This window comes from Pseudopodoces humilis, chromosome 1 (genome assembly GCF_049639895.1).
Source record: "Pseudopodoces humilis isolate 2021_Gansu_Grassland_sample_001 chromosome 1, ASM4963989v1, whole genome shotgun sequence".
Classification (NCBI taxonomy): Eukaryota; Metazoa; Chordata; class Aves; order Passeriformes; family Paridae; genus Pseudopodoces; species Pseudopodoces humilis.
Window position 1 is genome coordinate 77,582,543 of NC_142200.1, and position 26,109 is coordinate 77,608,651.

Here is a 26,109-nt window from a genome sequence, read left to right on the forward strand (position 1 = left end):
TTCTATCTCCACACTCACTCCTGGAGTGGTGGTGGCTGCAGCAATGGAAGAGGATTAGCTGGGAACACAGGGGCAAACCTATCTGGGCTGTTGTACTGGGGCAGGACATTGCTGCACAGGTGGAAAATATGACTCTGAATATGAGTCATGTAGATGAACATGTGCCCAAAAGTCACGCCACTGAAGAGCACCAGAACATTCTGAGACATAGTTCATGTTTTCATGTGAGCATGAACCAGCCAAATCAACTCATAAATGTGACTCTTGGAGGACTTAGGCAGTTTATTGGTGTAAGGGGTCAGCAAGAAGTGAAACTAAAATGCAGGTATATTAATTGTAAATGGGCATTTGCACACTCAAGTAGTGATTTCAGGGTTAAAAAATGTAGACACGGACATTATAAAATGGCTTAGGATTCAACATTCCAGTGAACACAGTATATGGATAAAGAGAGACTATGTGGATAGAGAGACAATTTTTTTTTTCTTGCGTAGTTGCAAATACAGAATCAGTAAAAAGCACTTGAGTCTCCTAGGAGCGTTTGTGAAATGAAAAACTCTTACTGAAGACTGTTTATACATCCAAATAATTCCACTGTCATATGAAAAATGCTCAACAACGTGATTAAAGGCTTTCTATCTGGTTGCAAGAGAGTATGCTTTTCAACAGAATATTGACTTCACTGGGGCTATTTTCAAAGGCTACCACCAGGGAAAAAGTTCAGACTTCAGTCTTTGTTACTGAAGGTTTTGATCCTTTGTCAGAGAAAAAATGTGTCACAGACTCATGAAAAAATAAATTTCTATATTTAACGAAAATATTACGTTTCTATTAAAAAAAAGTAAAACAAGCAGCAGCAGTTTTAAGCAAAAATTAACAGTGAATTGACAAAGTAGGAGCTAAACAGTCACTGTTGTATGTTAAATTTTTGAATATGATTACAACTAGCACGTTTATTGTATATTTTGAAAATATAAGTACTGAGTCAAAATACACATAATTAACAAACATGGATTAAAAAAGTCCAAATTTCATTTGTAATCAAATATACATGAATTTGCATGCACTAGGTAGACACTAGTGGCATTTTACTGTTCTGTCATGGTCCCATCTGATAAACATTAATAATAAAGATTGATGACATGGATTATGCCTTCAATATTTCTTATGAAAATCTGGGGCTGAAAATGTTTCTTGAAGTCAGATAGGCCCAGCACAAATTGGTACTGGAAGTACGTGTTAACAACTGCCTATATCTTAGTGCACGTCTAAGCTTTAAGGAGCTTCATTATCGGCACATGGCTCTGGTTCATTTTAATCTTTCTAATGTGGCTGTAAACAGGTTGTCAAAATCAATGTATTACATTTGTATACCAGATCGCCCTCTCCTTTTTATTTGATGAAAATAAGCTATAACAATAAATGAGAGGCTTGCCTGGCAGTAGTTTCCTTGCGCTGAACACAGCCATGTTGGTTAGCAATCATGTCCCCACAGCCTCAGCCAAGACAAATGTGATGATTATTTATCAGAGCATTTGTTCCTTGCCAGATGTAGGGAGTAAGTGGTCCTTGTGAAAGGGGAAGCTCTGTCACCCACTGAGATCTAACTCAAGCAAACGTAGCATGTAAAGCCTTCTTTTTCACTGCTGTACTCTGGAGATATTTTTGTGGAAGACCCAGTGTAGAGGACCAGACCTAAGCACACCTTGTCTCAAACTTTCTGAGCATTGCTAAAGGAAAGGTGTGATCAGACGAGAAGATTCTGCAGAGTTGGGGCTGGTCTGCTCTCAGCCAACTTCCTGCTCCACCTTGAGAATCATTCTCAGCTTCTACCTGCCAACTCATTTCCTGGAGAAGCGCTGGCTGTGCATGTGCTAACAAAACAGTGTGAAAAATCTACTTTAGTGGTGTGTACCAGGTTAGCTATAAAATCATGGATTGGGCTACCTCACTCTCTCTGGAGGTGTGTTGTGACTTGTGAGCCAGTCAGAGTTATGTGATTGTACATTAAACACCTGAGAGTTTCCTGACATGTCTGTGTTCAACCTAGAGGAGTATTTATAGCAAATATCACAACTTCTACCAGTGAGTTGTGACACCCAGACACCATGCTATTCCTTAGTCTTAACACACCATCTCGGAAGTCATGTCAGTGTGTGGTAACTTACATGATCAGTATGATAAGAAGCTGTGAGCACTTAATGTATTTCTTAATGTATTTTTCCAGATAATTCACCCAAACAAGCATGTCCTTCGAATATTTTCTCAGAGCATCAGTTATCTGTTACAGTTCTTGGTATATAGACTTGGTATATTTTATATCTTCATGCTAATTTCTTTGCCATGGGTCTGTCAGCAGCGCTTTGGGTTCTCAGAGAATTACAGGAGAAGGAAAAGCTCTCTTACCTAACTGAGCTGCTGCCAGCATCAAGGTCTTGTGCTGTCACTGCACCTATAATGGTCCCCACAGGTGTATCCTCATAGACTTCCATCGTGTACATGGGCTTGCTGAACACTGGAGGTTCATCCATGTCCAATACATTTATCTTCACAGTGGCAGTATCTTTGAATGGACCCACTGAGTGAAATCGATGGTCAAGATGGAGATTAGAGGCCTCCACCTTAAAGGTGTATGCCTTCTTTGTTTCAAAGTCTAATGGCTGTAGAAAGAACAAAAGCAAAACATTAGATTTGACTAAAAATTGGACATTGCAAAATCATTTTGGTTGGAGATTAATCTGACAAAATTTAAGGTGTCTTTAGTGTAAAACTCATCTCCTGAGCAAATAAATCATTTAAGTTTGTTTTGCAGTTCATCTTATGCTAAGGTGTTTTTTGAAATAGGCTAGATGAATCATAGTCAGGAAATTACTGCTTCTCTACATCAAAAAAGCCAGGATGACTGGCATGGATGTAAACAGTTACACTGTAGATGTCTGAAGTTAAATGAGTGAGATTCATCTCTTGCAAATGAGATGAGTGCAGGTTAGTCAGAGATTTGCATTTGCATCTCCCATGCAACAGCAATCAGCTCTCTCTAGCTGATCCATCTCCTTAAATAGATTTCCTTTTTTTTTTTTTTTTCAGGAAAAGCTTTCAGAAGACCAAGACAGTGAGGAAAGACAAGCCCAAATGAAAACTCTGATATGATACCAATGAGTCAAGCCAAACTTCAGGTTGGACTTGGAATGTAAATTCTACCTTGATCTGAAACAAGCTTTTTCTGTAAAATGTCAATCTTAGCAGTGAACTGCTATTCATGCCATATGTTTGAGCTGCATATACTTTGCAAAATGCAGACTCTGGTTCTGTCTTATGATCCTAGGTGCAATTCATAAGGTCTTGAAGATGACACAGCAGCTTTTGTGTACTTATGTGGGGTTTTGACAGAATGTGTCCTGCAATCAAGTTGTTTTGATGTGGGTTTCTGTCAATGCATATCAATTTAGTGCCTTTACTGCTAGAAAAGTAATCATCTCAAAACACTTAATGCAGTCTTATTTAGCTGAAAAGATGCATAAGCTTTATTTTCATTTTAAGAGTTTATCTGCATTGGTTTTCATGTTGTTTTTAACATTTCTAACAAAGCTTTTTCTTGATGTCTGGGTAACACTGGCACCTAGTGGTTTCTGCCTATAATTGTTAAGATGGAAATTTGCTAACAGGAAGAAATATGCTATCTTGAAAAAAGAGCAGCTTTACATGTGTATGAACAAGAATACTTGAGTGTGTGTTATTTTTTCCCCACTGTTTGAGTCAGTTGTCACAGCCAAGATAGATTTAAATTCTTCAGTTTTCTGTCCTTATCACAAGAGGACATAATTGGCCAGATGACTGACTGGTGTAAATTGAAATAACTCCATTAAAATCAGTTGAATTACCTTGACATGCATTAGTTTAAAAGCTACCATAATAATTATAAATCCTTATTAAAGACTTCATAATTTTTATAGACTAGATGCTCTGTCTATTTTTGAGCTGGGGACTTAAAATTAGCCATATAAATCTCAATGCCATAAAAATAATCAGACTTGAAAGTAATTCACTACCAAATACAACAATCCTCCTACAGACAAAATTACCAGAAAAGCCAGTATGTGTCTTTGTGTCTGAACTGACAGAAAGAAGAAGAAACTAAGCCTGAGAAGAAACAGACAAAATTAAATCTGGTAGATCTCATGCCCCAGTGGTGAAACTCTAAAATGTTGCCTTCACTAAAATCAGACATGCTGGTCCATTTTCCAAATTGCTGCCACACTGTGTTTTCATTTTCTATACTATTCTTGCACACTTGTGCATTGCCAAAATGATTTTACCCAAAAGAAAAACAAAACAAAACAAAACAACTCTTCTCCAGATACCTATATAAATTGTTAACATGCATTCAAAAATATAATAAGAAGAGAAATCTGAAGATTAAGGACTTAGATTGGAGAAGAAAGTCAGGGGTTAAGATAGAGATAAATGATTAAGATAGAGAAAGCAAGAAATCTAAGCTCCCACCTAGGTAGGTACCATTCTGGGTAATACCTCATATGTATCTTTCATACCACCAAAACTGCATTAAAACTTTTCAGACTGGCTCCTGTGATTCATCAGTTTTTTTGCAAAGAGATGCATTAATGGTAAGAGCCATAATTCATGCAGTCTTTGCAGGCTGTCTTTCACCAAATTACTCTTCAAGGCACTTATACCAGATCATGGTGCATGGTCAGTGTCGTCACAACATTTCATGATTCAAGGGGAACAGAAAGCAATAAGATTTCAAACAGTTCTGTCTTTTGGTATGTTCAGACTGGCGTATTTCACTGCACAGGTATCCAGGAAGCAAAGTGTCTGCACTACTTCTCTACTCCCCAGCATTATGGGGAAATACTAAAGTATACTTTTAAAAAGACAATGTGATCCCAAGAAGGGTAATGTTTTTCCACTGTAACCTCAGAGCAAGCAACTCATCATCTCTTTCTGTCCTTCTGAGTCTGATGATAAATATAGTTAGAGGTTATGCAGCCAGTGGAAAGCACAGATGGCATTCAAAATAAGAAGAGACAGGTTGAAAGTGATGAACCATCATGAGAGAAAGAAATCAGTGACAAAACAGCAGAAATCAGCCTTTAGCCTAAGTGAGGCTAAACTGTAACCGAAATGTATGGAGAGTTGGGAAATGTTCCAAGTGGTAAACCTTGGGCTTAATTTCAATTAGAAAAAGATTTTGAACAATATATATCATGTAACAAGAGTGTGGTTTATTATGTGTATGGGGATTGCAATCGATTCTGTTTATCCCATATTTGAACAGTTGAGTCATATAAATAACATTGACAGTTTAAGATTTAGGCATTTGTCTGAATTGTCCAGAGTCTGCCTGAAAACAGTAGAATTGAATGTCCACATAGGTCTCAGGCAAAACCTTTTGGATTTTTTGATTTTTGGTTTCAAACATGTTAAAAAACCATTTTATTATATTTGTATTTTTTAGTAGATATCACTAAAATCAGTCAAGGAAATGAGTGGTTCACATGATATTTTGCCTGTATTAAAGCAAAAACCACCCCAACAAACAAACCAAAAACAAACCAAAACCCACCACTGTGTTTTCCTGTTACATAATAAGTGTCTGAGGGTGCTTAGTCCCATTTTCATTTCAAATCTGGGATGCTGCTAATGGTACAAAAACAGTAGATTGTTTGAATCATACAAAAAACCTCAAACCAGTCCTGTAAGTTGAAATTAATTGAAATGTCTTTCAATTAATCAGATTTTAATGAAATTACTTCATACATTTTTTTAATAAGTAAGAAAAGTACTTATTTCTTCTATAACAGTAACTACATGCAGAAGGTAAGTTTGAATAAGGCTTTTGTTTTGCAGAAGTTTGTTTTTCTTTTGTGCAGTAAAGAGCATTTTTGCTAATATAAAAGTGATGCCTTATTAACTGTGAACTATTCAATAACTGTAGTATTTCTAATTGATATTCTAAGTACCAGTGACAGAACAGATGTATTTGGCCCCCTCAACTTGTCCTCATGTGCTTTCTCCTATGTTGACATTACAAGCTGCTCTATATAGTTGCTTAGTAAAGTGCTATCAGCATATACACACCTGTGCACAGCAAAGCCCTTCTACAAATCCCCAAATCAAATACATACTGACAAATCACTTTACCTTGCAACTCTCTAAGTACCATGAATGGACTTATTTAGTATGACTAGGACAGCACAAAACCAGCTCTGCATTAGAAATAAATATATTTTGAAATATTACTGTTTTCCACCTTCAAGGAAGAAGTTAAAAGATACTGCTATATAGATGCATCTATATCTAAAATTTCGTATTAGATAGTATGAAGGAGAGAGAGATAATTAAAGAGCTGAAAGAAATAGAAATGGTCTGAAAGATATAATTAATTGTAATTATTAGCATAACAAGAGTTGAAAAAGAATTACCTTGTCAGTTTGTCCTGCTTCACCAAAGAGGCAGGACTGGAAACTCCAGAAATTTCTGCTTTTTATCAACCCATAAGAAATACAAGAGTATTGTTTCTGATAGAGGCTTTCACCTACAGTGATGGAAAAGCTGTATTTTGGGATGAGATTTTAAGCCCCAGGACATATGGATAGTTATGGATAGTAGCACTGGGTTGACAGGAAGCACATAATAACTTAGGCTTGACTTCATACTAGCATTGTGCAATTGCAGAATAGCTCTGGGTCACATGTGCTCGTCTGAAAAGGAGGAAACACTTTCCCCTTCAAATGAGTTGAGCACCTATAAATTTTGTGAAATATTGGCATTAGACAATTTTCCGTGCATTGACACTTTCTGTGTGAGCAGTTAAGTTTCAGTTACTGGACTTTTGCATTGGATTCTAAATAACATGAGGAAATAAGTGGCATTACAGAGCAGGTTCAGTAAAGTAAGCTCTAGATCAACTAAGAACGTTCATAAGTTGGAGGTGAGTAAAAAATTAGATTTGTAGTGAATATTTCAAGATTTGATGGGAAGAGGGCAAAATAGATATCTGCTCTGTATCTGGAGAAGGGGAGAAGCTGAGCAGCATCAGGTTCAGTTGTTCGCTACTCTCAAGCATCTCACCCATTTCTGAAGGTGTCTTTCCCTGTTCCAAGGAAAACCAAACCAAACAGATCTATCCACAAATTACAAAGACTGAACGTCTCCTCTTCCTTACTTTTCCTGTTCTTTGTGATTGTATCTGCACACAGCTCACCACTTTCTGCCTGTTCCGAAGGACTTAATATCACCTGCTCTTCCTCCTCAAAATGCACAACCACTATTCCCCACTCCCACAAACTCATGGGTTATGATTACAGGCAGACAGTGTCTGTGCTTACACTTGCAGAGGAAATTCCCTGCCTTTGGAAAAAGAATGGGTGGCATGGGGTGTGATGAGCAGTCTGTACAGTTTTGGTGGTTAAGCAAGGAATAGCTTTAACGCAGTTCTCACTGAAGGACAGCAGGAGTCTGCCTTACACTCGCTCTTGTGTGGTACAGGTATTCTCAGACTGCTCTTACATCCCAGCAACATTCCAGAGCTACATACATGGGCTGTCCCAGAGGCAACACAACTGAGCTTAGTCAGAAGTTAAAGCACTACTTTCTGACTGCACTTAAAGGCTTCTAAAAATTTCCTCCTGAGGTTAAAAGGAAGCACACACTCCTAATACTTTCCTGCAGCTTCTGGTTCTGCTCATTGTCCCCCAAATTCTTCTATTTTATCATCGCTAAAGTTTCTGTTTCTAATTGTGCTATGCTGTGACCTGCTGGGATTTCATGGCCACAGCCTTGTCATCTGGTCAGTTAGTTTTAGTAGTGGTGCACAACTTACAAAAACCAAGATGTGGCTGTCCCCTGAGCTTCCACTGAACCATGTGGAGAATTTCACCCAGTATGGTGGAGCAGTGTAGGATCACAACAGGAAAAGCCTATAAACAGTTGTTTTCCAAGGTTTTAATGAAGCACTGCACAAATTAGTAAAGTGATGTCTTCAAGAAGAACAAGTTAATTACCTTAACCCTACTCAGTTTCTGGATTAGCACATGCTGAGTTAGTTAAAAGGCTTCTGCACAAAATGGGCTTATCGTATAAACTCATCCTTGGTTTAATAGATGTAGTGACAACTTTTCAGAGAAGGTTGGAACTTTATGTTTTCCTTTACTGTTGTGCCTGGTCATTAAATATATCAAAATCAGTCCCTTGCCTGGGACTGACACATCTGAAGCCACTATGCTCTGGCATGAAGGAGATGGCCCCTTCTGTCACCATGGTTCTTATAGCTTACATCCACTGTAGTTTGCTGAAGATTCAGATACAATAGAAGATACTATCTAAATACCAAATGGTATAAACACTATATTAAACAACAATAGACAAGGGAGGGAATTATAATTCTATTCCTAACATAATAATATTTCTGACTTTTACGAAGAACTGCATACAGTACTACCCTTAAGCCAGGTTTCCCCCCCCTTTTTTTAGGGATACTATTTCCTTTATTTTTTTATTTTGAGAGATAAAAGATATTACAGTACTAGCCACACAGTGGTGCTAGATGGCATTTGGATGACTTATTTAGCAGAATATAAGAAAAGTTGTTTCATTTTTAATATATGTAATTATCACAAGAGTAGTAGTAATCAGATGTATATAGGATCATAGAACAAAAATAAATGAGCAACCAAAACAGATGATTTAAGATCTGCAACTTGTCCAGCTGTAGCTGTTCTTACACATTTAGCATTTCAGAAGCAGAGAATGGCCTTCTGCATCTGTCAACACTCTTACTGTGCTAAAAGGAAGAGCTTAGCCTGTGCAATATTTTTCTCATCAAATGTATTTTCACCAAAAATAAAGGTAGTCCAGGAAGGCTTCATTTTTTATCAATTTTTATATAGAAATCTCTCAATGTTTTTCTGCATAACAACAGACCAAAAAAGCATCTATGCAGTGATAGACAGTTTCTGGCTGCAAGAAGTTTTTCAGGGAAAATAAAAGCAAATTTTATAAATGGTTTTGAAATGGCTCAGCACTGAATTACTGCACCACTTACAGCACCAGCAACAGAATAAGCTACAATAGAGAAGAAAGCACAAACCTGTTTTTAAAGCTTTTAGCACTTTTTATTAGTTGCTTTCACTGTTTATTATCACTGTTTATTATTTAGAATTCTTAATTGAATAAGTCAGTCTTATTCATTCACCCACTTCCATTAAAAAAAAAAAAAACAACTTCAATACATACTTAAATGTTTGAATAATCCCACAAGGTCAAATCAGTGTATTGAACATCTTGAAATGTAAAATTGCTTCTCTGCAGGCAAATGAATAGTGCTGCTGTAGGCTTGTACTGTACAGCTAGCACGCATTTTAATAGGTGTCTATAGAATTGTGAGTGTCCAGCACTTCCATAATCTGAAAGTTGCAACCCATGAAAACACATTTATATTAGTACAAGTGTAAAGATATAAAAAGACAACTGAGTGAACAATATCTTTAGAATCCATATTGCTCTTTTTTAACTTGGGATCTAGCAAAGAATCTAAGTGGATGGACTTTGGATAATTACAAAATGTCTTAAAACCCTTGGATTACTTAAAGTTTTGTGAAGCGGAACTTTTCCCTGAGATATGTTTTGTGAAAGACAAAGTGTAGTATCAGTATAAAGGCATACTTTGTTGAAGGCCCTGCGTATTTGGTTTATCTTCCTTCCACACTCCTGCATGGAACAAAGCTGGTATTTCCTGATCTTCACATTCTCTCACTCTCCCCTCTCACTATGATGAAGATCAGGAAAGGGCTTAGGACTACAGTTTTTCCCCCATGTTCAGTGACAGAGATCTGTCATTTACATTAGGCAACATTGATCAAAGTTGTGCTGTTGTAAGAGTTCCCTAGTTCAGATTATGCCCTATCTTGTGGCTAGAAAGGCTAAATACAATGACCAACTTTAAAGTATCTGGATATAGAAGTGGTTGTGTGAATTTTATTTTTTCTTTCACCTCTCTAATTTTCTTTCTGTAAGCCCTAACAACATCCTTAAACATTTTCTGAGTTACCTACCCGTTTTCCAAAGATGATATATCCTATTAGTTTCTCTTCTTAGTTTATTCTAAAGCTGATGAGACAGGCCTGTTGTTTTTCCTATTAGCTCGTCTTTTGACACATAGGGATAACATGCTCCTGCACCTTCAAGATTTCTTACTTGAAGTGTGTCTATCCTCCCCGGACCCCTTTGTTTTAAGGGATGTTTCCCAAGGTGCTCTCTGATCAGCATCCTGAATAGGCTGAAGTTTGCCTTCCAGAAGTCCAGTGTGGAGTTTTACTGATGCCCCTCCACGTCTCACTGAACATCGAAAACTATTATTTTATGATTGCTCTACCCCAGATGGCCTCTGACCACCACATCTCCCACCAATCCTTCTCTGTAAATAGAAGGGCTATCAAAGCCCCAGCCCTGGCTGCTGATCTTGAAACTTCCTCCAGCTGCTTATAGGATAATACATCCACCTCTTCATCCTGCTTGGTGTGTCTATAACAGACTCCCACCCGGATGTCTGCCTTGTTGGTCTTTCCCCTGATCCTTACCCGTAGAGACTCACCTTCACCACCCTTGACCTCAAATTCTGTCGTGTCAAGAGACACCCCAATATACAGAGCCACCCCACCACCTCTCCGTCCTCACCTCTCTGTTCTGACGAGCTTGTGACCATCCACTGCAGCACCCCAGTCATGTGAGTCATCCCACCATGTTTGTGTGATGGCTACTGTGTCATAGCTTTCCTTCTGTACCATGGCTTACAGCTCCTCCTATTTGTTGACCATGCTGGCTACATTAGTGTACATGCACTTCAGGTGGACTCATTTCACTTTCAGCTCTGGCTTACCACCCTTAGGCTCATCTCTGGACAGCCTGTTTCATCCTCTTCGCCCTTCAAACCTAGTTTAAAGGCCTCTCAATCGGCCCTGAAAACTCGTGGTCTAGAATCCTTTTGTCCTTGTTAGATAGATGGAGCCCATTTGACTCTGGCAGGCCTGGTGCTGTAAAAGTTGTCCCGTGATCAAAAAACTCAAAACTGTGCCGATGGCACTAGCCCTTAAACCACTTATTGATAACATGGTATTTCCTGCTCCTTTCATCATTCATCTCTACTACTGAAGGAAGAGAGCAGCACACTGTCTGCACTCCTGTCCCATCAACCAATCGACCCACAGCCTTGAAGTCCTTTTTAATTACTCTGGCACCCTTCTTATCAATATCATCACTGCCAACCTGGACAACCAGCAGTGCGTAATACATACACTTCACCACAAGCATGGGAAATTCTATTGTTGTGTATAAAAACAAGAAGCACAGAAGAGGCTTAGGACTAAATGCAAGGAGAACTGAGTTCTATCAAAAACCTACTCTTGATGATTAAAAATAATATTTTATTTTTTTAATGGTTCCTACTTACTGCAAATTCTGACTGGCAGTGCATACAGAGGGGTATGCAGCTGCTCAGCCTGACAGCTCCAGATGGACCCACTTTTGAGTCATCTGCATGGAGGGAAAAAGGTGACCAGAAGGGTTTTTAAAAATGAAACAAAGTCTACAAATTCCCATTAGGAGGAAACAGAACACTCAAACCTTTTGTCAGAAAAGAAGGGGGGTGTGAAGAGGTCAAAGAGTTTGTGCCTCATTGACAAATTACTTCCTGTGAGTATAGTGGCTTCCATTTTATGTCATTAAAACAAGCAAAAGAGTCAGTGACTTGACATCATCTTGTCCTTTAATGCACACATGGATAATTTACTATTTCCCATGTCAGGAGGTTGAAGCCAGCACTTCCATTATTAGAATGAATATAAAGAAAATATAGATCTATGGTCAGAGTCAAGGGAAGTTAAGCACCTACATTCTAAATTTTCCTAGAATTAAAGCTTCAGTTTTCCTAAAGCTTACCTTAATATACACATCCATAACTCTTTCCTTCCCAAACCCTTGTGAAGCATTCAGCTAATAGTCTGGTTTCTTAGAAAATTTACACCTATTAGCCTGAGCTGTCTATAAAACATAACTATGCCTTCCAAAATGACCTGTCGTTCAGATTTCTTTCTACTGAACAATTTGATTGTTCGTGTATATGTAAATGCCTGGGCTCAGAAAATAATAACTGGTTAAAATGTGACACTCTGTGTTTTGGATTTCTCTTACTGAGTGCTTTAATAACTAAATTCTAAATGAAATGTGCCCTTTCCATCTCTGAAATTCATAAATTCAGTAATTTTGAACTTATTCTAGGGCACTAAAGCAATATCAATGGTTGAGATGTAGTGTGTTTCCCTGCATGTGTATCTGATAACCAGATACTTGGTACACTATTACAAGACTAGAAGTAGTACACGGCTATTTGCAACTATCTGTGACTCTTCTACCTTGAATAAAATCTGTGGTCACCATAGTACTTTACAATATTCATTACTAAACTAGTAAACACAAAGTAAACATTTTCAAAATAAAATGCTTATAAGTCAAAATTTATTATAGTTTTTCTAAGATAAAATATAATTCTTTCATTCCATGCTCTGAACTAAAATGTTTTTTGTATGGTTTTAGGTAGAAAACTTCCCATAAAAGAGAAATTGTACTTTCTAGACAGAGATTAGAATTCCTTTTTCACCATGACACAATTTATGAAATGTCATAGCTGATTATATGTGAAATAAAAGACTAAACTGCAATGCCTTTTAAAATTAAGATCTCAACCATGGATTCAAATAGAGATATAAACTACTTATGTAGCACTACTACTCTGTGCCACTTATGACGTAAAATTGAAAAACATTTAATTCCCTTACCTAGTTTACCACTCGAGTCATGGGAACATCCACCCATCGGTACCACATACCTTTTTCAGTTTAATAACTCCTTCCTGGGTGTACTCATCTGTCGTGATGTCAAACAAGTTTCCTCCATCTCCTGGAACTATGTTGTACTCAATTTCTGCATTTTTCCCAAAATCAGGGTCCACAGCTCTGATCCGTCCAATAGCAGAACCAATGTGAGAGGTCTCAGGTACTTTTAAATGGAAGATACCTGTGACAAAGTGGTAGACAGTCATTCTTGGGATTTCTTGATAATTAACACAGATATTTCTGATTAAAATAATGGAGCCTGTGCAAATTAAAAGGCTTAAATAATCTAATTAAAATTATGAGATGAAAACAACAAAGGTTTTGAAAAATATATTCCAGTTTTATCTATTGACTTCCTCTAGATTCTAGATTTTGTCCATTGCAACTGTAAAGGTCTTAGCATCTATATCTCTTGAAATTCCTATCTATGCTTCTAGCTTTAATTTTTCACATTTGATTGACTCTCTTGAATTAAATTGTACTTACAGATAGTGCATGTTTATAAGCACTTTCCTGCTTTTTTTTGTTTGTTTGTTTTTTGTTTTGTTTTTTTCAGTTTTTTTGTGGGGTTGTTTGTGTGTTTTTTTTAGAAAATATATTTATGACTTTCACATTGGTTGAAAGGGAAAATTCAGTGGCAAAATAATTTTCCACCCAATTCTTTAAAAATCAGTATTAAATATATATATATATATATATATAATTCCTTTAGGAAGAACGATATAGACTATCGTTCATACATGAGCCACCAGAGGGGGTCCTTACTAAAATTTCAGGGCTGAACAATTTTTAGCTTTGAACACCTTTGCTCTCAGATTATTTACTGCAAGTAATAATAAGAAAATAAAAACAAACTGCCAAAAAAATTACACACTTATAAAATAAGTATTGCTACTGATGTAAAGAGAAAATAGTTTCATTCAGGGGAACAGCTATGTTGGAAAATGCTAGACATAATAATTAACAGAGCTAAACCAAAAAGGCCAAGGTGCTTCGAGACAGCCTTGATTTTAGCAACAGCATTAGCAGCAGGCCTGGTCCTGTAACATGGTGCCCTGCCTTATTTCACTGCTCCTGAGGTGCCCATATTGCCTGTTTAGCTGCACCTCTTGCTGGAGCTGTTACTTTGCTCAGCTGCCAGCAAACACCTCCATGACCAGTAATTACAGTGGGCAGGCAGAGCTCGCCTTTCTTCATGTAGCAGTCTCTGCTGTCAGAACTGCCAGCAGCTTTTGGAGTTGGTTTTGATGCCAGGATGTTTGATTCACTTCATCCTGTCTCTCAACAAAGCTAGCCACATCATTTTTCTTCCCTTGGTCCATTTTGTTTTCCTGGGTCATTGTTCCACAGGTCTCACAGAGCTGCCCATTCAGACAACATCAGCAATGACGTGCTTTGTTCTGCTACATGTGACGTGTCGGAGGAAATTTGTACCTCTTTTTCAACAGCAGAGCAGGACAGGCAACTGTTTACTATTGCAAGGCACATTAGGGGGTCATCTCAGAGATTTCCACCCAGCAGTGGTTCAGCCACACATCACAAAATGAGGCTCTGAGAGGCTGTATATTATGTAACAGCAGGATAGGTGACTTTGGAATTCAGTCACTGAATTAAACAGCAGACGCTGTTCCCTGACGTTATCTCCGTACAATTCATGCTGTGTCAGCTTTTTCAGCTTTACAATATTTTCAGGTGACAAAAAAATGACATTAGCATTGCTGGATTAGTAACAAGCTCACGCTTTTTTGAGCTAGTCATTTGGGCTCTGGTGTCTATATAACTGTCTGTTTGGTTGCCTCTGAAAAAATGTCTTTTGTTTGCTTTCCCCCTCTGCCCGTCAGTATGCAAAGTATACCTGAAGGCAAAATTCGCCTTTTTTGTTAGAGAAAAATCTCCATAAGTAAAGGCAGCTCATGCCAACATTCACTTCTGGACATCACAGTGTGTAGGTTTGCATTACCCATTGACTGAGCTACTGAGGACTGAGCAATTATCATTTCAGAACCTTTCCTTCCAAGTGAACTAAAGGATGTTCTACTGTACTTAGTGTTGTTCCAACAGAAGGAAAAGATTTTTATGACGACACAAAATGGTGTAATGACAAAAGAGTCTCAGCTATTTCTAAGCTGTACTTCAGTAACTCTGAGTAAAGAATAAAATTTTAACATGATATTCATGATACAATCACAAATCCTCCTATTATTTAATGCCATTTACAAACACATGTGTTACTGGGTCTCTGCTATGCAAGTTATGCAGAAAAGAGACTGAAAAGGCCTTTACCTACACTTGAATCTTAAATTAAGTTTCCACAACATAGTCCTAGCTCTGTTGTCCAGATCTTCTACAGGCACTTATATCTGAAAACAGAAATCTTTGCTGCAGTATTTGCTGTTTACATCCATAGTTTTATTGAAAATTAAATATAAGAGCACACAATCATAGACTTTTTCCATCTTTGACAAATTGATCTATTTTTAGTGATCTGAAGATCACTCAGATTTATTAAAACAAACATTTCCCTATAAAATATTGTATCTGACTGAAAAGCATATGGGACTTAGATGAAGTCAAAGAAAGGCTAAATAACTGATTTCTGATTGTTTAGGCCTTTTTCTGTTATTTTCAATGATTTGGCATTTCATTATTTCCAGAAATTCAACAGCAATAAAGATGGGGTCACTCAGATTAATTTGAAACCCTGAAGCAATCTTCAATCCTGCAAGACTCAGATTTCTGAAGATGTAGTATGTAATTACAGTGCCATTGCCCACCTGTAATACTATCTTCACAGCATATGGAACCTGCTAACTGTTCTACTGTGACAACTTACTTTCAGAATAAAATAAATCAAAACAAATAATGTGTATTGCTGCCAGGTCTCAGAAAAATGTCAAGGGAATATAATACATAGCATGAAACCCTCCTTCCCTTCCTCCCCTCCCTTAAAAAATAGAATCCTAGAACCATAGAATATGTTGAGCTGGAAGGGACCCGTCAGGAACACTGACTGCAACTCCTGACCCTGCACGGGATACCCTGAGAACCACACCATGTGCCTGAGAATGTTGTATTGTACAAATGCTTCTTGATCTCAGACAGGCTCATTCTTTGTAGGGAGGACATTTGAAATGATCAATATATGCCATACATCAAATGAGATAGAAAGACAGTTTTGTAGATTTCTGGTTTTTCTGTTTCCAGCAGATATTGCTTCTTGCTTGGACTTGCTGTGACAGTTTAGCATTATTCATTTTTATTGTCCATTTTGCTTGTGTACACTACTACCTCCATTTGCTATAGAGGTATATTGAAACAGGCCTGAGTAATAGCCTTTTACTCCCAAAGGTCCTGAAAACCTTGTTCTCTTCAGCTTCCAGGAATGATGGAATAAGCAATTCAGACAAACTTATGCAGTAGCTGGTTACGCTGCTCAAAGAGTTCTGTCAAATTTTGTTGATGTGACTTCTCTGCCAACAAAAATCTTTCTTCTACTTGCATAAATATCTTTTAAATGTGATTTCCAGGTTTGCTTCTGTCTTTTAGGATGTACCAAAGGAGAAAGCCCTCACTTTTCTCAAACTGCAGTACAAAACTGGACTTTGGAACTAGCTCTTCCTTTTGCTGATTTTAGTCTCATATATTGCATGCAAGTTGGGATATTTTCATGTATAGGAAAGCTGGTAACAATAAATATTGCTTGGTCAGGACTTTTGGTTTCATGTTAAGCAGCATCAGCAAGGATGAAACAAATAAATAAGTGATGATGCTGTTGAAGCTTTTAAGCTGAAATAACTGACAGGGCTAATTACTTAGCCCCAAAATCTTTCAGGAAAATGAGGCAGAGGTGAGCTAACAATTCATACACGTTGCCTCTGAGATTCTAAAACAAAGATAGTTTCAAAGCTCACAGCAGGAAGAAATCAGAGCTGAGTAAGTGACAGGTAATCAGTCATATTGACTGAAATATAGCACACATTTACAGTTCCTCTGACATGATTAGATTGGTTTTAGTTTTTAAGGCTCAAAAGCTGTTCTGGGGTTTGATTTTTACTTACAAAGAGGTTAGGTGAGTTTTTTTGTTTATTTTTTACTTACAAAGAAGTTTTTTTGTTGTTGTTTCTCCACACTTGAAGTTTACACAATCATTTACCAAAAAGCTTTTCAGGTCTGACGGGAATAGCAGATGAAAATCATCATTGCTTCTTATCAGCAAAACAACCATTAAGAAATAACCCAGGTTAGCATCAAAGGACTTAAGTTAAATGCATAATGGCCTTCAATCAAACAGCTGTAAATGGTATTCAAACATTTTTTTCCAATCTGTCACCACACTTGTACTGTGCAAGATTATCCTCTCCTGAATTTTATTCGTCTGTACTTTTTTCAGCTTTCTGGCAGTTGCCAAAGTCTTGCATTGCAGTGGATCATGATAGCATGATTCTTAAAGGCAAAAACATTGAAGTAAAAGAATTATCTCTCATATCTATCATTATCATTATCTAAATCATTAATGTTTTCTCAGGAAATGCAAACAAACAAACAAACAAACAAGAAGACCCAAACCCATAGTGTACTGCAATATTCTTATTATCTTAAATTACCAAGGCATTTTAATTTTTATCCTGACCTGAATTGTAAAGGCAATAATTTATGTCTGTTTAGCAAGAATCATAAGCCAATAGTTCATTTTTTCTCACTGATGTTTTAACTGCAGTGCAATAGTCAAAGGAAAGGATGATGTAAATATAAAAGCATATACTCAGTACATTAAACCTGTTACATCAGCGTCAGCTAATCAGCCTAATAAATATCAGCATCTGATGCATATGCTCATAAAACTAGGCGATGTGATTTAGCACAGCAGTGAGATGCATTCATGCCTTTTCTAGATGTGTCTCTGTGCTCTACAGAGGGGCTGGGACATTGTGTGGGGGAAAAAAGTCAGGCTTTGTCACCATGTGCCTGATGCAGGTCATGCATGATCTGAGATGGGCTTGTAAAACTTCAGTTATGGAAATGGTCCTTCCAGTATTTAACCCACTGGTCTGAGTAAAGGTTTATGGCCTCATTAGAAGCCATGCTTATGGCTCAAGAAACCATGCTTAAAAATTTCTGGCTCTCTTCTGTGGATTCCAAGGTCCACACCTAGAAAAATGCATCTCTCAATGCTGCAGAGATCATGGATGTCCAAGGTTCACCAGTACTTTAAGGGAAAATGAGCAGAAACAAAAATATTTTTTATGTTTGATCCTACCCTAGTTTAGGATAATCCATATGATGGAGCTTCCCCAGAGCTGGCAGTTCCTGTGCCAAAGCTCTATAACCCCCTGAGGTGAGCTAGCAGGCTGTGTTTTTGAGGCCATCCTCCTTCCACCTTCCTAAAGGGAAAATGATGTTCATTATACTGGTATAATTTTTGTACACTGAAATATTCATATAATATACTGAATAATATACTGAATATACTGAAAAATTTGTAATATACTGAAATTTGCTGTTTTTTGGTTTTTTTCTACTTGTAAGGTGTTGTTGTCTTTCTAAAGCTTTCTAAAAATAAATAGCTTTAAAAATAGAAATAAAATAAAATATAAAAAAAATATAGCTTTCTAAAAATAAGTCTCCCCATTGCATGTCAAAGAATAATTCCACAGACATTAATATCCCCCTTGTTGGAAGAAGGGTTTAGGAAATGGGAAATCTCATTTCATTTTTATTATCTCAAGATAGTCAAGCCCACAGCTTTTGCCTCCAAAGTGTGCTGGTTGTTACATAGAGAATACTTGTGGCAGCAGAGTGTACTCTGTTTAACATAGTGCAGAAGTAATTGTAGAAGCAGTTGTTTGGAGCCACGCATGCTCAGATGTGTGTCCTAATACTAAAACATTTGTTTTAGTATTTGTTTTAAGAGGGGGTCTGGAAAGACACATCCCTCTTGGAGGGTTCTATTTGATTGCATACGCTTTTACTAACTGCAGCTTTTGATCATGTAAAAACCACTACTAACAAAATGAACCTAAACCAACCAACCAAGAAAATCACAACGAACAACAAACCAAAAACCCCACTTAGCAGGAGGAAACCTGCAACCCTGCCTGCTCACCCTGCCTGCACGAACTGCTGTGCAAAGTGCCATGCCACACCCTCAGAGATGCACCATGTCCCTGTTTGTCTGCTCCCATTTGCCGCAGTCTGGGCCGCCACGCTCCCCAGAGCCCTCTTTTAATCACCTCACCACTGGCCAGATGAAGTTTAATAAGTCCAAGTGCCAAGTCCTGCATTTTGGCCACAATAACCCCCTGCAATGTCATAGGCTGGGGATGGTGTGGCTGGATAGGGCAGAAAGGGACCTGGGGGTACTGGTGACAGCTGGCTGAACATGAGCCAGCAGTGTGTCCTGGTGGCCAAGAAGGCCAATGGCTCCTGGCCTGGATCAGGAATAGTGTGGCCAGCAGGAGCAGGGAGGTCATTGTACTGTACTTGGCACTGGTGAGGCCACACCTGGAGTGCTGTGTCCAGTTCTGGGCCCTCAGTTTGGGAAGGATGTTGAGAATCTTGAGCATGTCCAGAGGAGGCAACGAGGCTGGTGAGGGGCTTGGAACACAAACCCTGTGAGGAACAGCTGAGGGAGCTGGGGTTGTTTAGCCTGGAGAAAAGGAGACTCAGGGGTGACCTTATCAATCTCTACAACTCCCTGAAAGGTGGCTGTGGTCAGGTGGGGGTCGGTCTCTTTCTCCAGGCAGCAGCTGACAGAACGAGAGGACACAGTCTCAAGCCACACCAAGGGAAATATGGGTTATATTAGGAAAAGTTTTTTTATGGAAAGAGTGATAAAGTATTGAATGATCCACTTGGGGAGATGGTGGAATCACCATCCCTAGATGTGTTTAAAAAACACTGGATGTGGCACTTGGTCCCATGGTTTAGTTGTGGTGTTGGAGCATGGGTTGGACTTGATAATCTTGAAGGTCTCTTCCAACTTAGTGGTTCTCTGATTCTGTGATTCAGTAATACTGAGGCAAGGATAATGCTTAATCTTCACTGAAGATCTTAAATCATCTTTGTATGGTAGCATAATTTTACCAAGAGGGGAGAAAATGTTCAGTTTTAGAAATTCCGTAAGTTTATAAGGAATTTCTTCCAGACAAAACAGAGTTTCCATATTCCAAGAGTGAGGTGAACAAATAAAGCTCCTGAGTAACTGCTTTATTCCTGATGTTATTGTTGTATATGGAAGATCCTTTATCACTCCTTCATATTGTGAAAAATCTGACTTTGCCAATGCATTCATGTGGTAGACAGTGTAGCTTTCTGTAACTCTGAGGGCTTATGTGGAAAACCAGTTCCATGTGATCAGTTTCGTTATGTATCATAACCAATGAAGAATTGCTCTGCTAATATCCAGTCTACTAATTAGAAAGTACTACCAAACAAAATAATCCAGTGAGAGAAGAGAAATAATTTTTCATGGGTATAGTCTAAAAGCTTGAATCAATTGTTTTTTATGTAAATTACACAGTGGTTATAAAGAATTATCAAGGTGTAGCATGCCTTATAGACAGAAAAAGGTTTTCAGGAGAAGATGTCTTTCCTTCTTCTGAATTCCAGGCAGCATGTAATTGACATTTATCAGGTAGGTTGGCTGGTAATATTCCCGTGATCACGCTGTCACCATGAAGTAAATCAATACACTTATTCCCTCTATAAAATTTAAATTGAAAAGTACATGTGAAACATTAACATGATAAAAAGTACATTTTCAAGGATGGGACATAGAGTTTGTAATGCTCTGCTTAACATCCCTGCTTCTTAAATATCTTACTGGAGCCTTTTCATATTTTCCTTATCACCCTGGCACAAGATATAATAACACAACTTTTACTACTATTCACTCATGGTCAAGCCATTTACTTTAGGATCTAAACCAGGTGCTCTAAATCATCTGTATTGGAAGAATAATTTTTCTCTCCATCGACTAAGGAAATTAGGTTCCTGTCTTATGTCCTCTGAGTCAAATCTCACTTGTATCCCTAAAATCATCTAAACAAAGCATGCTCAACATCTGTATTACTCAAAAAATTCCTTGTGAAGACTTGATTTTTACATACTCATTGGGTGCATTTTATGCAACTTTTTTTTTCCCCCCTAAACTCCATGTTATTTTCCTTCCCCATGCAGGCATAGGCTGAGGCCAAAAATTATTACTTTTAAAGATAAAATTGTGAAATCATGAACTAAGACTTCATAATAGTTTACTATACTTTAAGTTTTGGTTTACTTTATGCAGTTTCCTTAAATACTTGTAATGTGTAATATAGATAAGAAAATAGTGATACAATAGGATATAAATTGCATATTTTGCATTTGTATTCTCTCACACTTTATAGCAATTATGCTCAGCTTATCACAAGTATGAATTTAAGTGTTTAAGGTGAGCTCTCTCTATAAATACTGCTCATTTTGCAATGAAATGCAAAAGTAGTGATTGTTTAATTACAGGTCCTTCTTTTGTGAGCACTAGGCAATCACATTTATGTAGAGGAATGGCTAGAGAGCAAAGGTCATATTCCCATGCAGCAGTTAGCTGGGAAAGAGTTAGACAATGAAGTACAGTTGGTGTGAGATGTTGCAAAGTCAGGAAGGCCTTAGTGACAACTGTTAACTGAGAACAGGATGCTGTGATCAGAAGAATGTGAATTCAGCATAGATGAGCGATCACAGGAATGTGGAATTAGGTGGAGTTGACCTTAAATGAAATATCCAATAATGAGCTTGCTTTTGCACTATATATGAGCCTAATTACTGATGCTATATAAGTGGTTTTAGAGTTACCAATAAATGAGACTTGCTGATCATTCATATTGAGTGCTGCATTTCTCCCGCCGAACTCGTCACATTTACAAATTCAACAAATCTTCCATAGAAACCACTGAGAATTAAATAATTGTCATGACTTCAATACAAAACTTAAAAGATATACTTTAGAATATTCCTGTTATTTTGTTGTTCTTTTTAGTTTTATAAATTTCTTTCTAGTAAATGTACTAAAGATGTATTTTGGACTCAGAGAAGACAGTTACAAACTGCTTGGTATCTACTGCTGTCATTAGGAACATATAGATTGTTGCAAGAACTTGGGCATCCCATTTAATGCTTTTACAAGGAGTGGAGCACTGCTGAAAATCTGAATACAACTGTGGTTCTTAGTTATTTTTGAAAATCATGAGCCTAAACTATTGTGATTATAATTAGATAATTACATATGGTCTGCTTCACTTTATGTTGCCCTGTAGTCTCTTAATTTTCATAAAGTAAGCTCACCATAGTTAGAAGCAGAAAGAATATGTTGATTTCTTACTTGGATGGAAGGCCTCAGGGAAAAAGGCAGATGCTGCCAGAGCTGATAGTGACACTGCACGTGACACTGTTGTCAGTGAGTCTCTTTGGAACCAGTTCTCAAAGCATTGCAAGGCAACCTCATGCTGTTAAATCTGCAGCCTTAGCTACTTTTCAGTATCCGAGTAGGCGGGGATGCATGCGGCTTTTAAGACATTCCAAGGTTATTGAGAGTGATTTCATGCATCCAATCTAAATACTCTCTGTGTTTTAAATGAATAATTTCTTCATCACTCCCCACAGAAAACACATTGTAGTGTGATAAATGACATGATTCCTGCCAAAGGTTGTTGAATTTCTATGAACTGTATTTATTTGCACCTTCTCTACATAAGGTAGCAGATATAAAATACCATTATTAATGATAATGATCTACTATAATGATAATTATAGTGTTTAAACACAGCATACCTAATCTTTCTGTTAATGAATAATTACCACTTAGAGATGATGATAAGAGGGAAATGGATTAACAACAGAATGTTACGACAAATAGATAATATTTAACTTCTAACCAATATTGTTCTAATTTGTATTTATTAAACTATTTTTTACAGTGCAATCAGAGCAAGGCATTTTAGCCAGTGAGAAATTACCTGTATTTTTTAGTGGTTATGGGGAAGTATAAAGAAATAGCTATACTTGGGCTTATGTTCTGCTTTGCAGCCAAGGGGTCAGTCTGTCTCAGTTTAGACTTTTAAACAGGTTTTTTGTTTCATTCAATATGTACTCCAAACAGTCCTCAGATAACCTTTGCCACTTATGCATTCTTGAGAGAGTTAAAAAACAATACAAGTGCATCAGACAAAGAATTTACTAAACATTTAGTGTTTTGAGAATCTGTGGTAATTTAATATCTCCCCCTCCAGTTTATTTCTCAGTTTTCTTCCAATTAGTATGCTTTGGTTGGGAATTTAGTTGTTCAGTCTGAATAAAATTATTCACTCTTCAAGATGCTTTATGATTAAGAACATGTACCAGCGACAGCTACGAAAAAGAGAAGAAGTTTCCAGAGAGTTTTTACTATGGTTACATGCACCTTGGGGGGAAATCAGTTCTTACTACTTGAAGAATCCTGATATGGAAAGGAATAAGAAAAAATTAAGAGAAAGGTGGCATAAGTGTAAATAGGAATTTTTATAGAGGTTAAATTTTAACTCTTTTATGTTGGACACACACAAATATTGATAGAAGGCTACTTAACTGTGGGGTACTGTGACCCAAAGAGGGCTGCATTGCCTGGATTGAAAGGCAGGGGCTCAAACAAGCTACAAAAGTACAAAGAATTTTCATGTAACAGTTGTACTCTGTGGCCCAGAAGCCAGCCAATATAAATGGCCTAATTCCATGTTATTAAATTCTTTTACCCACACCAAAATAGGTCAATTTCATGGAAAGTGACTGCAGAAAATAGTTCCTGATCTGTTCTAATTTTTCCAAATGCCCTGAATTTCTCTGAGAAAACTTTACTTGTTGTTGGTCAAAGCTGTGGCCTGGACTGTTCTAAGACAACTTTATAGACAATGTAATTCTTCAGGAACTTTCCCAAATATTCCAATGTCCTTCTTTTGCTTTGGAAAGCAAAATGTAATAAGCCATTGTATATCTTCTTTTAGTCTATATAAAAATGTCCATAATTTCACTGATTAAATGGTGGTGCAGGTAAAAGAAAAATACAGAGGCTTTTTTATGACTACCTGTCAAATGTGTAACTCAAGTGAGTGAAATAGAAACAGCAGGCAAGGGACACTGAGCTGTGTGACATGTTAGTGGCCTAAACAAGTAAGGTGAAGGTGTAAAGAGTTTATCTGAGATGGTGAGGACTCATAATTTCAGTACAGAAAAATATGGAGGAACTCAGGGCTGGAAGTGACTCAGTAAAGTATAAATTCTTTTTGCAGTGCTACCATTGGGAAAGAAAAAACAAAACATACTTGTGGAGTTGAAGGAGGAGATGGCCACAATCTAGTTATATGATGAAAATGAGATCAAGGATAAATATGTGTCTCTCACAGAGTGTGGAGACAAGACTGCATGTCAAAAATAAGGATATACAGAACGAGGAAGGAAGAGAGGCCAAAGCAGGATGAGACAGATGAGAAAGAAATGCAAATAGTACAGAGGTGTGAGACTTGGAAGGAACCCGGAATACAGAGGAGTTACCCTTGGTTCTCCTCTGATTCCTGTAAGAGCCCTGTGCAAACACTGGTCAGCTGGTATTTATTATTGTACTGATTTGACTGTAGTTTTACTGATACTAAAGCAGTAATGAGTCAAAGGTATTGCAATCCAAAATGGGTACTGTTTTCATGATTGGCTTGCAATTGCATGAGCCCATTTCTGGAGCCTTTGCATTCCTGTCTTCCATCACTACTTGAAATGGTTGGTTAAAGTATATGTTTAACTCAAAAATGAAGTTTTAATTTACTTAATACTCGCAGGTAAATGAAAATCAGACTTGCATAAGATTTTCTGACATTAAACAACATAACCTTGGTTAACAAGACCAAGCTGGTGCTTTTTTCCTTCTATGTCTTATGGCATGGACATGAGAAAATTAAAGGTGGAGAAAACCCCAATTTGACCTTCCCTCTTCTGATTCAAAGAAAATTCTGGCTCAGTCTCACAACTAATCTCCGCCTGCAGGCTAGTCTGCAATAAATCTGTCCACCTGTCCTGTGCAGGTATCTCCCAATTGGTATAACATAAGTAGTTGCTGGAACGGAATTACTGTGTCTTGTCTGCCAGGCAAATTCTTTAATCAATGAAAGATGAACTCATTTTCATTCTGAGGTCCAACAAAGATGCAAGTGCTGTATATAAAGTATGACTTTTAACAGAAATACCAACGGAAGCCATACTTCCATATCTAAATTACAGGGAGTAGAATAACTTCCCAGAAACTTATGCAGACTTGTTAAAATGCTTAATTAGACAGATCTGAACCTTAATCCTGAGTAAGTTTTCTAGCTAAAGAAGTTTTCTGGTTCTAAATTGTCCAAGTGAGGAGGGAATAAATCTTCCTCATTTATTTTTAAATTAAATCTCTGCTTTCATTATTTAAATTTTTTAGATTAGTGAACAGAATAATTTATTAATCACACGATCTTTTTCTGTAGATTTCTAATGCACTACTGGGTGGGATTTGTGCTGCTTTCTTCTGGAATCTTTAAAAGTAGATACCATTGTCTTTCATAAGCCACCCGTCCAAAGCAATGAATTAAAATATTTTCTTTTCTGCACCAGAAAGATTTCTGAACCAGGAGACATCTTGCTTGCACACTGCTTTTGAACCTATTTTTCAATATAATCTGAGCTAGACTTGTTCAAAGCCAGTTGAATGGAATCAGCCACATTTACTTTACTGAGTTAAAAACTGACCAGCTTTAATGTAGTAAAACTTAGTATAATTAATACATGTGCAATTTCTGTGATGTTCTAAGCTTCCAATAATATAGAAATAAGTAACTATTTACTAATAAGTAAATATGATAGAAACTTTCAATCTATAGGGCAGCCATGCATAACTATATATAGGGAGGCTATTCCTGGTTCAGCACATGGTTGTTCTTTCTTTTTAAATATTTCTATAGATTGTAATACTTGTTAAATAAATTCAAACCAATAAATAATCACAGAAAATAAATGCAATCTAAAGAGTAATAATATGCAAAGCCTATCTCTAATATATAAAGCATAATATGTTTATATAATAGAACATCAAGTTAATAGATCATTCAAGTGCCACACCAAGGTTATATAAGAGAAAAAAGGGCTAGTTTGTGTTTGCAAAGGTCTTTTT

General features: G+C 37.3%; 1 protein-coding gene across 2 annotated transcripts in view; it reads right to left on the minus strand.

The window, feature by feature from the left end:
- CDH12 (cadherin 12) overlaps positions 1-26,109 on the minus strand; it is a 226,168-nt gene that overhangs the window by 35,246 nt on the left and 164,813 nt on the right. For both annotated transcript variants that reach the window (XM_088064657.1, XM_088064699.1), the window contains exons 6-7: positions 12,905-13,092; positions 2,407-2,660 (exon numbers count right to left, since the gene is read on the minus strand). In XM_088064657.1, coding sequence (XP_087920783.1) covers positions 2,407-2,660; positions 12,905-13,092 — 442 coding nt within the window. The remainder of the gene's footprint in view (positions 1-2,406; positions 2,661-12,904; positions 13,093-26,109) is intronic.